The following is a 17,966-nucleotide window of genomic DNA, read 5'->3' as shown; positions in this document are numbered from 1 at the left end:
AGACAGACACTGTTCTTTGTGGACTACAGAGAGAGGAATAAGTTACAACTGTCATCATCATCATGCCTAGTGAGGCCGACTAAGTGGAAAACTCTGGTTATGTATGGTAACCTATGGCCTATTTTATATGCTAACCAATCAAAAGAAGTAAAAATATAGGTATCAATATTGGAATCTCATGTCACAAATCCAAATTTCTGTTTTACTCCAAAGTACCCTACTTGGATGTGGAACCAAGAAATCGCCCCCCACCCCCAGGATTATAGATAGACTCAATGCTAGCTCACAAAGAAATCTACTTCACAGAAATTACTAATGATATGGATAAAGCAAAACAAGCTATTCCCAAATTAACGAAGGAGGTAATGAGTCTTTTACAATCCTTGGTGTAGGTATTGGATTAAAAGGATGGGTTACAGATCAGGTATTATTGAGATTATTTTCATTTTTCTAGGATACAAATCTAATAGTTATAAGCAGAAGACCTACACAGGTACCAAACATTGATGGCAGCAAATATATATATGGTGCACATCCCAGAAATATATCAAAAGTATCATCTTTATGATACTACCTACTTTTCTCCCCCAAGTGGGGGAAAATAGACATTTACATTTGTGCCAATGTGATAGGGTTCATTCTACATTACATCCTGTCAAAGGGGGGGGAGGGGAAGGGCAGCATGTAGTAGGGATGTAAAGTCCCATTTAATTGGTTAACCAGCTAAATGTGATGTTTAACCAGTTAACCAATTAAATGGGGTAAGGTGGAGAGCCAGTCTGCAGTGAGCCCAGGTGTGTTGCAGGCATGGGAAGCCACTCCAGCCTGGCCCTGAAGAGCCTGATCCTAGGACAAAGGGCCTGTCAACCCTAAAGGATGTAACTGGAAATTCATAAGTAATCTTAGATCAGGCAACAATGAGGAATGCAAATTTTGGCCCAATAGACAGGACAATCTGATAGACATCTTATAAATACTTATAGTAAATGGCCACTTACTATGGGTCTTCCTTTTTTGTAACTGCCTCCCAGGTTCCATAGGGGTTTGTCTTTTTCGATACATTGTGGGAGGTAGCTTGTGGAACCGATGGGGCCTCCTCCTGAGCAACATCAGTTTCTTGTTTAACTTCCTGCCACTCTCCATACGGGCTTGTCTTTTTAACTTTGGGAGGCTTCTCTTCCTCTGTTTCTTCATCACTGTCTCTTTTCACCTGAGAAGGAAAAAACCTCATTGTCAACAAAATGCCTAAATGAAGCAACATAATTATTGCTCTATTTCACACCTATTTATATTTTTCAATCAAGGAAGACGAAAAGCAATTCATAAACAATATTTTAGTAGAATTTTTATATTTTTCTCCTCAAGCTTCTTACTCCATTCAGAAAAAGACAATCATTCCATATACATATAATTGAAGAACCATCAGTAAAACAAGCTAGTCAAAGAATCTATCTCACATAGTTGAAAATGTGTGGAATACCATATACACATTTACAAAGTAAACCGCTAGCATATGTATTTTTACTTTTAATTCATTTTTAATTAAATGTTCTTTGCCCACATTCTAATGGATAACTTTGGGTGGAACTTTGATTAGTTTTACACATAGTGGGGAAGAAAATTGGAATAATATCGCAAAGTATTTGTATCTAGGTATTTTCATATTTTAAATGGAAACAGTACCTTTAGACGTTCAAGTTCCTTGTTTCTGGACCTCAGAATGAAAGGCATTGGGAAAATTTTATCTACCCCGTATTTATTATGAACATTAATGTAAAGACATAATATTTCATTTTGACATTACTTTTATCAGACCATTGTTCTTCCCAGACAATTAATGAGAAAGTCTATACACATCAAATTTTCAGGCAATGGCCATCTTGGGGTGCCCCTTGAAGGCAGATACCTTTGAAGAATATGGGCCAAAAATTATAGCCACATACTGAAGTCCATATCAATCAAGGATCATCTAATGGGAACACCAATGCCTTTCCTTGAGAACCATGTACACCTCTAGCTACATCCAAGCCATCCACACTGAAAAATCTATCTTCCATGATGTAACAGTGCTGCTGATGTGCCAAAAGGTTAACAGTTATTTATTTTGCTATTCAAGTACTATAAAGTGGAAATTCTAATCAAGGTTTAACCATCAGTAAGGTTTAAACTAACAAAAATCAATATAACCACTCAGAAAGATGAAATCATGTTATTCCAGAACTTAATATTGTGCATAAAATAAATTTGATATAAAAACTTACCTTTAAGTTGGCTTTTGGCTTTTTTACTTCACTTTTATTACCACCTGCCTCAGTATCTGATTCAGATCCCTCTGAATCTGCTGTGGTGTGTTCTTCAGGATGATTGTCATCTTTATTGCTCTCATACGAAGGTGAAACAAAACCATCAGGCTTTTCCCATGTTGATACTGTTCAATGTATTTGGACAAGTCATATTATTCATGTTTTAATTCTGATCTTGCACCAACTCCCCTTTGACAACCATGTGCTCCATGTGAAAAATGTAATGGAGAATTTAGCATAAGCCCTTCCACTTCTCTTTTTCTCATGTTTTCTTTCTAGACTTCAAGATTACTTTTTCAATATTTTATTTTTAAACACAAGTGTCATGACAATTCCACTCTACTTATGAAAAGACTTGTATCATGTCCTATACTGTGCCGCATTTGATCTTTTCCTTAAAGTAAAAAATACTTCAATTAAAACCTGGTCAACCTATCATATTATTTGCTTTCCATAACATTATTTCTCTTTTCAGATTAGATCATTTAACTATAACAACTCTACTATTGGGTTATGATTCTTTGGTATTTCACTATGAACATAACAAACATAGCGATAACCCACACTGCTCCCAACTACAAAAATACCTTTGACCATGCATTTGCTATCTCTTGCCTTGATTACTGTAAAATACTCAGATATGGTGCCCCAGTCCTCCCCACTGATTTAAAAATCGGAATCCTATTTATAAACTGAAAGTCTGTCAGTTTCCTCAGTGCTAGCTGATTCAGTAGACTATAGTAGAACTAAGGCTCTTTAATTCAAAAGCAGTTTTTACATACCCAAACCTGATTTATCACCCAAACCTGATTTATCAGAACTGCCTCATAAAACTGAGGGACATGACCTTATTTTGAATTAAACAATGATGTTCCAATAAACTTGTTGAGTGAAATGGTGCGATGTATGGATCCACATATTGAAAAGACGCAGTGTCATCTCTTAATTGCCTTAAATGCACTTCTTTTAATAAAATGCTCTACTGCTACATTAAAAACCAAGACATTTCTAGCATTCATTTAAATTTGCATAGACAGATTCTATTTGACCAGCCAAATCAGTTTTGTAACACTAGAAAATAAACTGACTCTCAATTATTTTAAAGGAATACTCAAATTAATAAAAATATGTTGATATTATTTTACATAGACATTCTTATTGAAGACATTTAACAAATGCACTTCTAAGATTTATCATCTTCAAAGAGCAAAAGCTTTCTTATAGGTGTGTTGTACTGACATCTGGTGGCCTTCAAAACTCTTAATAGAGTTAACTAAAAGGGCATGAACTCCAACAGAGTTAAACTGCACTGCAATTTAAAACCACAAATATTCTTATGGTGATCACAATAAATAACAACTCAAAATACAAAATGTATAAAATAATACTAAGAAAAACAGTTACAAAGAAGTTGTTATTCCAGGTTACTTATTCATGTAGAACTGTCAAAAGCAACAAAACATGGATGGTAAAATACACACTGGAATGAAGAGAAAGCACTAAAAAGTGACCTGCAAACAAATCTACGCAAGTCCCAAACCAAAATCCACCTTTCTGCATACTTTTGATATATAAAGGCCTCAGAAGAATTATTTTTCTGATTTAGTAGAAATATCAAGAATGTCAAGTCTGACTTTCCCTTGTTTTTCTGGAGAACATGTCAATAGCTTCAGATGTTGTCTATTCTATGCTCTGAAGACGTAAGTGAAGGGCAGGTTCTTTAAGAAATAATTTATTTTTTAAAAATATTAATTATCACAGTTATATAGGTGTTAAACAAAAAGCAAAGAGTTTTTACAAGAAAGTGAATAAAATCACTTTCCTTCTCAATTTAACTTTTATTCTTATGGATTTGTAGCATTATTTCATTAGTTCTACATACTAAAATCTTTTCAAATCTAGGCAAATGCTGAATTTCAAAGATGGTGGGGAAAAAACAAATAAAATAAAATAATCCTTTCAAGTCTTTCTCATACATCACAATGAATCAAAACAAGGGTGCAGATCCATTTTTTTTGTAGGTGAAGAAGGGTTTTTAAGTTAGATTGCTTAAACTTCTTTGTTTCTACATATTTAACTCAAAACTCTGATAAACAAGGAAAAAAGTTCTCTGTTAAAGATTCAAATTAGGACTGTCAATTAATCGTAGTTAATGGCTGTTGCTAACTGAAACCAAAATTCACACTTTTTTAAATGGATTAATCACATGCCTATGGACAAGGTGGGAAGCACTGGGGTCGGGGGAGGAGGTGCTGAAGCAGGCGACACTGTGGAGCCAGTGCTGGGAGACAGCGGTGGATATAGGGCAGGGCGAGTGGGGCGGCTGCCCCAGACCCCGCGCTTCAATAGGCCCCGCGCCAGCCCCGCTCGCCCTGCCGTATATCTGCCGCTGCTGCCCTTACCTGCTGGAGCCGCTTCCGCCGCTGCCCTTTGCTGCGAGTCCATGAGCGGCTCCGTTAGCCAGTGGCATGCACATGGCAGCGGCTCGTTACCATGGAGGCGAAGGGCGATGCCTGGCCATGGCGCCCAGGTATCCCGCTGCTCCACCCTCCTGCCCCACCCAGAGAGAGGCTGGGGATGGTGCGGTTTCTCCCCCAGGGAGAGCCCAGACCCCTTTCCCGCCGTGCCTGAGGGCAGAGCGAGCTGCCCGCCAGGGAGACCCCGTCTCCTCTCGCCAGTCCCCACCTCTCCCCACTCGTGGATGCAGCGCGATCCAGCTCCACAGACAGCACCCCCCCCACACACACGTCCCTCGGAGCAGGGGGAGTTGCCCAGCCAGGAGTTGTTCGAGAGGCTGAAATGGTCATTTTGGCCTATCTGATGAGTCAGACACCCCTGCCCGCTGGTCCTCCTTATGGCCCATCTGTGCGCCATCCTCCACGTAGCCACACCCTGCCTGCCCCCCAACCTGACTACCCACACGCTGCCTGCCCCCCCAAATCCCAGCACCCACACACTGCCTGTCCCCCCCCAAATCCCAACACCTAATGCTGCCTAGCCCCCCAAGTCCCAACAGCCACATGCTGTCTCCCCCCAACACCCACACGCCGCCTGTCCCCCCCTCAAGTCTCAACACCCACACTCCACCTGGCCCCCGCAAGTCCCAATGCTGCCTGGCTGAAGAACACCCAACGCTGGCTGGCAAATACCAGCCATGGGCAGCCAAAGAGAATCTACTGTGAGCCAGGAGTGTTTTGCAGGTCTTTCGATTATATCGATTGAAAACGACCTGTGTAAAGAAATGGACTTTACTGACATAATTGAAGAATGTGCTGCCAAAAGAGCTAGACAGCTATAGTAGACAAATACAAATTAAAATGTTTAATTCTTAATGCAGAATTGTGTTTAAGAATGAATTACAATATAATTAAAATAAAAAATATCTAACTAAATTAAGTTTCTATCAATTTTACTCAATTCACATTCAATATGAAAAATAGCCTTCAATTTGCGCATTTGACGCCTTTTTCTATTTTGTCTCCAAAGGGGGGCCCCGCAAAATTGTGCTGCCCTGAGTCCCGCAAAACTCTCATCCGCCCCTGCTGGGAGAAACCAGCTTTTAAAGCTGGCTCCCCCCACCACCAGCTCCTGCTCCCTCCCCTTGTTGCCTCTGACACAGAGGTAGCAAGGCAGGGGGAGAAATGCAAGTAGTTGGCCTGATTAACCAATAAACCTAGGCTTATCGGTTAATCATCTAGTCGACTACTTGTTGACATCCCTATTTAACAGGGCAATTAAAATTGTAAACAATCATAAATAATTTTTTAATTGCCTGGCAGTCCTAATTTAAATGCCTCTGTCCCTTTGACTGTGGTCTAAGAAAGCTCTCATTTTAGGGGTTTAACTACACTAGCATTTTGCTTCAGATTTCCCAGGGAAGTCCAACCTGTGCTAAAAGCAAAGTAACCAGATCCTGTCCCTCTTTGGTTTCCAAAAAAAAAAAAAAAAAAGTTTTTAAATAAAATTACATATATGAACTGCTTTCCCACTTCACAGTTACAAACTGAATATGCAGACATATACGACATTATTATGTTTGCATGCCATCGAGGATGGTGATGGAACCATTCATCTGTATGCAACAGTTTGCCAGAGGGCAACAAAACAAGGAGTGGTTTAACAAGCATACAGCATCAGCTGATTCTCAGCTGAGGGACACACTGAGTTAAGTAACACACATTAGCCCTTACTAGAGTTTCAAAACTTGAAATTGTTTAAAAAAAGTTTTACTAAAAACGAAAAAAGCCCCAAACCAAACCATCTCTTTCAAAAGCTTCAGAGGGGTAGCCGAGTTAGTCTGTAACAGGAAAAACTTAAAAAACAATAAATAGTCTAGTAGCACCTTAAAGGCTATCAAAACATGTAGAGGGTATCATGAGCTTTCCTGGTCACAATCCACTTCTTCAGATGGTTGTGCCCATGAAAGCTCAGGATACCATCTACATGTTTTGTTAGTCTTGAAGGTGCTACTAGACTATTGTTTTTCATCTCTTTCAAGACAGAGCTTAATTGTGAAAACAATGTTGCTTACCTCCTGTTTCTGTATTGTAATAGTAAATCTGACCATCTTCACTGACTCCTTCCACCCATGCTCCCATCTAATGAAAACACATACAAAGTGAACCAGTGGAATGAATATTAATGACTATCCAAATAATTGTTCACAAACTATAAAAAATATTAACCTCTCCAGTACTTTCCATCATGGCAATTATGAAGTTTTTTAAAGTTGTTGGAAAAAATTCCCCATTAAGTCCACTGAGAGTTAGATACAAACTCTGTAACTTAAATTAAAACATGTGCGTGCGTGCATGCATGCACACAGACATTCTACAGGTATTTTACACATAGATGCAAATAGCTTTTAAAAAATGAATGCTGAGTATCAATCACTGTAGTTAACGTTGCCAAAGAGTTGAAAATACAACTTAACACATTATTATTTTCACATGCTTGTGGCTTTCCAAAACATTTACTACTTGAGTTGACATTTTCTATTGTTGGCTTTTGACCTAAAGTTAACAGAAAAGTTCTCAGAAAATATCAGAAAAATCCATCTAACAGATGTAGAGTTTTGTGAGGGTCAGAGAAAAACAACTTGAACAAACCCTATTCTGAACAGAAAACAAAACTAAGCCAATACAGGAGTTAGCAGTAATGGCTGAAGGCTGAAATTTGACATGACATAGTCCTCATTGAGGACTAAGCCATTTGCTTATGCATAAAATATAATAATTTTCACACTACATTAATAACAAAGTCATGACTGTTTAAGAAGTGCATACGGGATGTGAGTCTTAGAAATTTCCTTTAAGCTGCACACTGAGCAGGGCTTTGGTGCAGCAGAGAATTTAGCCCATAATGTTAATTTTACATTAATGTGGGATTATAATGAATCACAAACCAGTCTTGACTTCATGCATTGCAATGTTAAACTGCACTTTTTAAAAAAAAGTCAAGAAAATAAAAAATTACGATAACTTCGGCAACATTTTTCACATACTATATAGAAATCTTTGTGTATATATGCTGGTGAAATGAAATCAGTTAATTAAGAGAAGAAAAATAGCCCCCCGGTGAGCACATTTCCTCAAGGTTTTATTCTTGTGGTTTTACAGTTCATTAGTGTAAATAAGAGGAAACAAAAGAAAACTGCTTTGCATAACTAGAAAGAAGAAAACAAAAAACAGCCTGTGGCATAACTTGGCCTTTCTATTAGAGCACAGATTTATTAAAACTGTGCAGAGCATTCTGGGCCTGATCCAATAGGTCACTTAGAAAGATGCTTAACTTGAAGCATGTTGAGACTCAATAACCCCTTAATGCCAACTGTCAAGGGAGTTACAAGAATATCTTGATTCCAGTATGTATATTCTGGTTCACCAAAGACTATCATGAATGAAAGCCAGAGTCATACTGGTCCCTAATATCATTGTGAAATGTATGGACGGATACTATGTAAGGAAGTTTCAGAGGGATGGTCATGTTAGTCTGTAACCGGAAAAACATAAAAAACAACGAATAGTCTTGAAGCATCTTAGAGACTAACAAAAATGTAGACAGTATCATGATGAGCTTTCGTGGCCACAACCCACTTCTCTCCTGCTGCCCGCCATTATCCCCTCCCCCTCCCGGAAGTCATGAAGATGCTCACAGACCACCTGGCCTCTGTGGAGCAGCACGTGATTCTCCATGTATGTATGGAGCTCTATGTAAGGGGGTATACATACAGATCTCACACAAATAAAATACTTCTGTAATATACATGCAGAGTAAATGTTTTTGAAAACTGTAGCAAGGCATTTTTCATCAGCAAGAGGTGACATACAGGTTTTTCTCCAGCTCCGAGGTAAGATCTCTCTGTTGGGATGTAAATTAACTATTGCAAACTAACACAGTGGTGCCCACTTACATACAAAATCAAATGGTATCAAAGAGAAATGAAGGTAATAGGGAAGCAGCACAGAGGAAAACCAAGCCACGTGGTTATCTGAGTACAGGCAATGAACTTTGGAGGTATACGTAGAAAGCAAAGATGACACCCTTTCATCCTGCTCATCGGACCTTAACGGCAGCATGTTTGCATTCAAGAAAACAGGATCATAACCAGCCTTGGTGGAAAACATTGCAGTCTGGACGAGACAAAACTTCTCTAGACAGGAGGTTAACCTGAAGAAGGAAGCAGGAAGAAGAACTCTGTGTAATTCAGAGATGGGGACTCTCCAGCACATGGACTGCACGTGGTTTGTCAGTGTCAGTTGCCTAATCCCAGCTGATCCTAGTGCAGGAGGGGCTGGCAGTGGCCCCACTCCTGCCACGGCGGGAGGTGGAATTTGCGAACCTGACCTGGTCCCCAACTGGCCACAGCAGCCAGGCCCTGGCCCCATCTGCAGTGAGAGGGGCTAGCAGCAGCCCCAATCCTGCAGGAGGCCCCTATGGCCCAGTGCTATCTGTCTGTAGCAGTGCCACCACACTGGTCATGGCAGAGGCAGCAAACAGGAGCATCAGGGCATGTACACCAGCCATCTGACGAAGTGGGTCTTTGCCCACGAAAGCTTATGCTCCAACATTTCAGTTAGTCTATAAGAAATTTAAGTTACTTTCATCACTGCGTGTCTGTGGGCACGGCTGCTTGCAGCTCCCAGTTTGCCATTCCCGGACAGTGGAAGCAGCACAGTCCAGGCCACTGCTTCCCACAGCTCCCATTGGCCAGAAACAGGAAACCATGGCCACTGAGAGCTGCGAGTGTCCATGCCTGTGGATGCTGAGGTCAACAAAACGTCTGGCAGCCTGCTAGTGGCTAGCCCTGATGAACCACATGTGGCCCCTGGGACTGGAGATTCCCCACACCTGGTGTAGCTCGAAAGCTTACCTCTCTCTCATCAACAGAAGTTGATCCAATAAAAGATTTTACCTCATCCACCAACAGCATTCATATAGCTCTCAACACTGTGGTAGCTAAACTTCAGTATGCAGCACAGGTTTATTAGTCCACCCTATAAGTTTGTGTGAAGTCTAAGCAGAAAGTTAACTTTCTCAAGTTTAGCTGTTACAGTGGAAAGACTATGTAAATGCTGATGGAAAGAGAGACCAAGCAGGTGAGGCAATATCTTTTATTGAACTAACTTCTGTTGGTGAAAGAGACAAGCTTCTGAGCTATATAGAGCTCTTTTTTCTCCTTCTTCAGGAAGCTAACTTTCTGTTGGTCTTAAAGCAAGGAGATTCTCTTAACCTACCTAGTAATCGGAAATATATACACGGGGAAGACATCGCTGCTTTTAATATTTCTTATTTCTTTCGCTTATGTTTGCAATCTTAATACACATTATATATCACTAGTTTATGTCCTCATTATAGTTTAAACAAGAAAATCACAACACAGCAGCACTTTGCACAATTCCACATACTGGAACACTACATTAGCTATGCTGTAACCTTAACTCTGAAAGCAGTGAGTTGAATTAAAAACACAACTGTGCAATTATATTGTTGCATTAAACACATATATTTAGCACTATGGAGTTCCACGAAAACAGCACAAGTAGTTTTTCCTACAGGTTGAACCTCCCAAATCTGGGACTCTCTGGTCTGACAACATCCGTGGTCCTGCAGGGCCAGGGATGTTGGTGGAACAAAGAGCCCCTGAGCAACACGGGCTGGGGAGCCCTGGCTGGGCCAGGCAGCATCTAGGGAGCCCCAGCTTTGTCCAGAACACCCAGCATTAACAGGGCTAGGCGGTGGCTGGGAAGCTCCAGCCCAGAACCCCCTGGTGTGAACAGGGCCAAGTGACTGGGGAGTCCTGGCACCAGCTGGGGAACTGCCGGCTGCAGCAGGGCTGCCTGCAGCTAGATGGCCCTGGCCAAGAACCCTGAGAAACCCCCAGTGGCAGCAGGACTGGGATGATCAGGCAGCCTCCACCAGGGAACCCCCAGTGTGGGGCTGGTGGAGACAGGTGGTCCTAGCAGTGAGGCGGGGTGGCTGGGCAGCCTTGGCTGTGGAACCCATGGTGGCAGCAGGGCTGGTGGCGACTGGCTGGCCCCAGCTGGGAACCCTGGGTAATACTCTGCGGCAGAGGGCTAGCAGCGACCAAGCGGTCCTTGCTGGGAACTCCGGGAGACCCTGGGGCAGTGGGTGCGCAGCAGGGTGGGGAGCCTGCTGGTCTAGCTTTAGTGGGGCCAGTGGCCAGGCAGGGAGCCCCAGGAGAGGAGCCCGGGAGCAGGGCAGCCAGCAGGGGATCACTGATCTCCCCTGGTCCAGGAAAACTCCGGTCCTGAGGGTGCCAGACCAGGGAGGTCCAACCTGTACTAGCCACGTGTAAAATGTTTCAAACATTAGCCATTTACAAGCAAAAGAATCTTATGAATTATTTTAATATATGAACATTTTTTCCTGTGTTGACTAATTTGCAAAAAACAGAACAGTATTTGTCTGATTTTTTCCAAAAACGTTCAGCTTTTTTTTGCTGAAACCAAGCATCCAAAGTTTGACCCCAAAGAATAATTTTTAAACAAGTTATCTGTAACTGAAAATGGGAGTTTATAGTGAAAGTTGAATTTTAACCTTATCTGTAGAGGTTTCACAGATAAATCTAGTCATGCTACCATATATTTTGCTAAGTTCCACAAAATGCAGGTTGTATGAATTCAATATTGTAAAGAATATATGCATGAGAGATAAGTCAGTTAGGCAGCAAAAATTTTTGTGAAGAAAGCCATAAGAACAAAGTAGTAGTACTAGTAAACATTTGATTACCATTTGTGAGTTTCGAAAGTTGCCTTGAAATCCTTCGGGCTTCTCCCACTGAGATTCTTAAAACAAAAACGTATTTTATTTATTGTTTATAAAACCATTTCAATATTTCCTATCAACCTTTATCACAAAACAGTTGATTAGAACATCTTGCAGATATGTACGCACACTATGCATGAGGAATATATGTATTACTCTTCTAAAAAGAAATCATACTGGGTCAGATTGTGATCCCCTTACTCCACTCAGCAGTAATCCAAGAGTAGTCCCACTGAAGTAATTGAGACTAAATGTGGACTTAAGGGCAGGACAATATGGCCTGCTATCGTGTGCAAATTTCTACTGCATTATGGCTGATATATAATTATTCATTTAGAATATTTTCTTATGGGACAATCAGTCAGCACAGACTGAGAAGCACACGATTTGTATGGTTTGGTAGTTAGGAAGGACTGAGAATTAAACAAATGTCAATGCCTACAAGAAACTGTATGTAACATACTCATCTAATCATAATATAGGACCCCCTTCAGTGCTTCACAGCAAACACATAATTAAGGTGCTATCAACGCACTATGTTCCTGACCCCAAATAAGGTGATTGGTTTAATCCTGTACATGTAAACAAGAAACCCTGTAATCACAGTCTAATCTCATTATTTCATTTATCTTGAGATACTATTGGTGCTCAAATAAATAGCCATTTTATACCTGAGTCCTGATAAAGTAGACTCTTACTCCTCTTTTTTGGGTGGGGGAGGAGAAGATATTACCCTTCTGTGCATTTAAATATAATCTTTGTAAGATGTCAAGAAATTCTAGGAATGTCCACAATATTTTATTAATAAATAACAGGACAACTCAACAGGATCCATGTGGGTACTCTCACATAATTAGAAAAGCCATGAATTTATAGTACCGTAATTTAGCTAATATAACCCGCGGGTTATATTCGTTTTTACAAACCTCGCAAACCGCCCCCCTCACCTCCCCCGCAGGGTATACTCAGGTGCGGGGTATACAGAAATTTTTTTACTCACCAGGTGGTGAGCTCTCCGTCGCCTCTTCCTGTGGCTGCGCAGCTGCCAGCCTCCAGCCTCCGGACGGGGGAGTGCTCACTCCCCAGTTCCTGCGCAGCCACAGGAATGGGCAGGGGAGTGCTCATCCTCCGGTTCCTGGCTGTCAGCCTCCAGGAGGGGGAGCGCTCACTCCCCGGTTCCTGCGCACCCCCAGCAAATAATACCCCCGGCACAGAAAAGTCTTGTATACCCCGTGGGTTATATTTGTGCGCAGGGTATACAAGATTTTTTTTACTTAAATAGAAAAATCCACGGGGTATATTCAGGTCCGGGGTATATTTGGGTGCGGGGTATATTTGCTAAATTACGGTAATACCTGTGTAGGATTGTAAGCGACCAGTTCACTACCTGATAAGTCTCTATCAGAGGCAGCAAGGGAGGGAAGCAGGAGCAGGTTTCAATCCTTAAAAGCTGGTTCCCCCCAGCACTATCTCTGAGCAGGGAGGTTGGGGAGGCAGGGAGAGAGCAGGTGCAGGGGAAGCACAGGTGCAGTGGGGAACCCGAGGCGAGTGGGGACTCAAGTAATACCTGTTTATGCCAGGTCCTGACTGCTGTACCTCTGCCTCGAGGTGCAGCAGTCAGGACTCAGGGTGAGTGGGGACTGCTTGAGTCCCCACTTGCCCCAGGTTCCCCACTGCACCTCTACCTTTTAAACGTAGTAAGAGCCCTGTGGAGCTCTTGCTAAATTTCAAATGCAGAGGAGCAGCAGACGGGACCTGACATGAGCTTGGGTCCCAGCTCACTCCGGGTTCCCTGCTGCATCTCTGCCTTTTAAATACAGGCAGTCCCCGAGTTACGTCGGATCCGCAGTTACAAACGGGGTTTTTCTCACCCCGGAGGACGGGAGCAGCAGGATGCCCAGATGCGTCGTGGTCCTGCCGCCCGCGTCCTCCGGGGCGAGAAAAGCTGCTCCACCAGCAGACCAGGGAGATGGGGAGCAAAGCCGCGGAGGACCCGGGCGGCAGGACTGCGGTGCATCTCGGTCCGCCGCCTGCGTCTCCCTGGTCTGCTGGTCTCCAGCAGACCAGCGAGACACGGAGCAAAGCCGCAGAGCACGCGGACAGCTCTCCCCCCCCCTCCCCCCCCGCCCCCAGCAGACCAGGGAGACGTGGAGCAGCTTTTCTCGCCCCGGAGGACGCGGGCGGCAGGACCACGACGCATCTGGGCAGCAGCAGCTGACTTGGGGATGCCTGGGGTTCTTAAGTTGAATCTGTATGTAAGTTGGAACTGGCGTCCAGATTCAGCCTGTCGAAACTGATCAGTGGCTGATTCCAGGAAGCCCGGGGCAGAGCAACTCTGCCTCGGGCTTCCTGTAGTCAGCCGCTGGTCAGTTTCAGCAGCGGCTGAATCTGGATGCCAGTTCCGACTTACATACAGATTCAACTTAAGAACAAACCTACAGTCCCTATCTTGTACGTAACCCGGGGACTGCCTGTATAGTACGAGCTGCGGGCTTATCAACTAATTGAGTAGTCGATGGAAATTGCATTAACTGCTCAATTACCTGATTAATAGAAATTTAGCATTCCTAATCTGGAGTCTATAGAATTGTCCACACGCTAATAAACAACCTATCAACATAGATAGGGGAAGGCTAGCAAAGTGTATGACACCCTGTTTTGTTTACAGAGAATAATTAGATCAATGTTTGTTCCTTGCCATTACTTACCTCCTGTTACATTATTGTAGTAATATGTGTAACCCTCAGGGGAAAGTCCTTGCACCCATTTCTTTACTTTGTATGATGGTGCTTCTAAGGTATCTTTTCGCTTTTTTTTCTTTTCCTTTTTTTCTTTCTTTTCTTCCTTTTCCTCCTGTTTACTTAGCGTTGAACTGGGACCTGTAGAATCTTAAAGGAAATAGAGTTATAATCACAATTTACTAATTGGGCATTTCTCAAATAGGCAACAGGAAATATCAACTTAGTCCAAAGTAGTATGTATGTACTAAATATTAAAAGCTTTTCTAGTGTAAGATCACACTATTAAAAATCAGACGGAGGATCACTGGGAAAAACAACAAATCTGAATAATCTAAATTTAATGATTACCCCAAACTATTGAGCATTGAGTCAACAGAAGCTAGAAACCAGAAGTGTTAAGAAGGAGACACTCTTCGCAGAGGGTTCAAACTAACAGGACTATTTAAAAAAAATGATATTTTACTGTCATGGTAACAGAACAAAAGCACCTCCCATTTTACAGCTGAACAGAAGATTCAAAGAAAAAGGGACTTAGTTATGTGATGGGTGAAAGCTCAACTAATAGCTATGCACTTACTTCCATTGGGAAAATTGGGACCCGTAGTTAATGACTGGTGGAGCTCCACCAGTTACTGTAGTAATAGAAACTGTACTGCAGATAGTGCTTAGATACTTTTTCGACTATGATATTTAACCTTAACACCCACGTGCGTTGTTTTAAGGATTATTAAACATAACCGTAAAAATATCTGCTTGCACAACTTAACAGCTTCCACTACTGCTAACACTGTGGCAAACTATACAGCAGACCCTTACTATACGCAGAATTGCTATTTGTGGTTTGATGTATTCACGGGTCTCCTGACCCTGCCTGGAAGGGCAAGCTATGGGGGCCAGGAACCGCGGGGAACTCTCAACATCTTCCAGCCCTTGCAGTGAGTTCCCTGTGGCTGCCCAGAACCACAGTGAGTTCTGGAGTCACGGTGAGTTCCCTCATGAATGGTAAGGATTTCTAATGTGTCCCATTTTTGCCAAGGTAAAAACAATCCCAGAGTTTCTGTAAAAATAATACAAAAAGAAAGTCCTGTCCCTATTTTCTCCATTGCTATCTTTAAGCCTTTTCTGGCAGCAACAAGAACTACCTGAATTAAGTCCAAGCCTTTTCAGATCCTCTTGATATGCTTTCAGTGCAGCCTCCTCCATTGCTGCAAATTCCTTTGACATTTTTTCTTCTTCCTTTGCCTTTTCCATACTTTTCTTTTTAATCTACAATTTAAAAAGGGGGAGAAATAGCCAAGCCCATAAACAAAAGAGATAAAAAGATAAATGTTTAGAAGAAAAAGGAAAAAGTTTGTTTACCTCGCTAATTTTCTTGGACACATTTTCCTTATGGTTCTTTCCCCTTTCATGAAATTCAATGCTCTTAAAAGAGGACAAAAGTAAATTAAAATACAATAAAAAACAATATGCATGGAAGTAATTTTCTTTGATAAACTACAAATATATACATAGACATAAAACCTTACTTAAACTGGAGTTAAGAATAAGTGAAGCTAACAAGAACATAGGTAAAAATTGTTATGGAAAAATCCAATCATTATAAATTTAGCTAATAGAAATTAACTTTTAATCTTAAAACTTTTAATCATAGCAGTAGAACGCACGGAAATGCAATTATATTCTGAAAAATGTCATTATGAAATTTTATACTGATTGGGTCTCGATGACATCAGGTGGTTTGTATGAGATTTTAATTTAAAATATTATTAAATTAAAGAGCAGGGGCCTCTCTGTAATTTGAGAATTTTGCATGGTCCATGGTGTTACAATCTAAGAATTCATGTTTCAATTTCTGCTCCCCTTTACCTTCCAATTCTATAGGACTTACCATAGACATTGAGTAAAACAGTAGGAACTTGTGGGCTTTATGAAGATCATATTAAGATCTGCTGAGCTCCTGAGGACTGTAAGAACTCTGCAGCTAAGCAAATCTCAGAGTAGGAGCAAAAACCAAGGTATGTAAAGTAGGAGATCAGGCAGATTAGGAGTAGGCTGTGGATAATTTAGGAAGACAATTGGAGAGCCTCTAAATCAAAAAGGCTATCAAATATAGAGTAGGGGCAACAGAAACCTGAAGATCTTAGGAGCCCTGCACGTGCACTGGGATATATGTGATGGAAAAGCCATGGAGCGTTTAGGTACTCTTGGGGTTGTGAGAATCCCTTCTGAATCCAGGTATCAGTGCACTTGTCATCAAAGTTCAAAAGTACTCGGGCTTCTTGGCATACCAACTTGGCAAATATATGCTCAAAGTGATAGTTTGGTTTTAAGTGCTTAGACCAGAAATGGGCACTCTAAACTAGTGAGTGGGCCGCATGAGAGGCCCTCTTTTATCTCAATGGGCTGCAGGATTGTTGTAACCAAGATGGTGTCCCAGGGTAGTGTAGTTTTGCTAACTGCACTTGTGAACCTAGAATTTGTGGGGTGTGCTGACTGAAGCAAAGCAGCACTTTGATTGGATGCCGAAGGAGCACGTGGCTGTCTCAGTCAATGTTGTGTGCAATCAGCATGCATCTTATTTCATGGATCTTTGGTTTACATGTGTGTCACTTTAGTAATACTAGCAAGAAAATAAACTATGCAGATGAAAACCAACAGAGTCTGGTAAACCAAATGTCTCTTAGGCCACACATAGAACCCTGATGGGCTGCTTGTGGCCTTCGGGCTGTAGGTTGCTCACTGCTGGATTAGGGCACCAACTGTAGAAGGCCAGCAAGAAGGAAGCTAAATAACTATAGACCTGCGCAGTATGGTGACATTCTAAGGTCCACAGCTGATCCTGTAGACTTTAGAAGATCTGCACAAAGGCAAAGCATCAAGGTAAAGATGGGCATAGTATTTACCCGGGATTTTACTTTTTAAATAGGTGACTGGGGGCGGTGACCCCTGCTTGCTACATTTGCCAACCTCTGTCTCTGGGGACAGGCAAGCCCAGCTCTCCCCCCGGCTGCCAAGGAGGGCCGGGGCTGCACCAGCCCCAGCTTCTCACCCCTGGGTCTCCTACCCTTCTCCTCGATCACAGCCCTGGTCTTTCAGCCCACCTCCAACCACCAGAGGAGGGATGGGGCTGAGCCAGAGGGCAGTGGGGCTGGCGGCAGCAGTTCCTCGCTGCGCTCCAGGGCGCCAACGCTCAGGGACCCAGCAGGGAACTGCTGCCTCCACCTGACCCGCACTCAGGCCACCACCTTCCTGGAGCCCCAGCTTCGACAGCCTCTCTCAAGATCATAGTGCCAGCACCGGCTTCCTGCAGGAGACTGAAGAGAGGAAGAAACCCCCAGGCTCTGCACTGCTGCCTCTGTATCGGGGCAGCAGCATGGGGTGCCAGGTGGAAGCTGGTCAGTGAGGAGAGCCAGTTGAAAAACCAGCTCCCCTTGCGGACTGACTCCCTGTTGCCCTGTGGTTGCCTCTGTATCAGAGGCAGCAGCGTGGGGGGCAGCAGTCTGTCCAGGTTGTATGCGCACTAAGCTCCCCAATCCGGCACAAGCCCAAACTGAGCCGGGCTGCCTCCCTGCTTGGCTCCTAATACACTTTAAATACAGAGTTGCAGCAGGGGTAGGTCCCTGACCTGGCCCAA

General features: G+C 42.6%; 1 protein-coding gene across 1 annotated transcript in view; it reads right to left on the bottom strand.

Annotated features, from left to right (window-relative positions):
- The window catches only part of WBP4 (WW domain binding protein 4), a 28,734-nt gene that overhangs the window by 2,243 nt on the left and 8,525 nt on the right, over positions 1 to 17,966 (bottom strand). The window contains exons 3-9 of the mRNA XM_075918949.1: positions 15,692 to 15,754; positions 15,475 to 15,598; positions 14,300 to 14,479; positions 11,556 to 11,611; positions 6,835 to 6,901; positions 2,262 to 2,428; positions 999 to 1,210 (exon numbers count right to left, since the gene is read on the bottom strand). Of these exons, the coding sequence (XP_075775064.1) occupies positions 999 to 1,210; positions 2,262 to 2,428; positions 6,835 to 6,901; positions 11,556 to 11,611; positions 14,300 to 14,479; positions 15,475 to 15,598; positions 15,692 to 15,754 (869 nt within the window). The remainder of the gene's footprint in view (positions 1 to 998; positions 1,211 to 2,261; positions 2,429 to 6,834; positions 6,902 to 11,555; positions 11,612 to 14,299; positions 14,480 to 15,474; positions 15,599 to 15,691; positions 15,755 to 17,966) is intronic.

The sequence above is a fragment of the Pelodiscus sinensis genome, chromosome 1 (assembly GCF_049634645.1).
Source record: "Pelodiscus sinensis isolate JC-2024 chromosome 1, ASM4963464v1, whole genome shotgun sequence".
NCBI lineage: Eukaryota > Metazoa > Chordata > Testudines > Trionychidae > Pelodiscus > Pelodiscus sinensis.
Note: the sequence above shows the minus strand (reverse complement) of the source record. Positions and strands in the feature narration are given on the sequence as shown.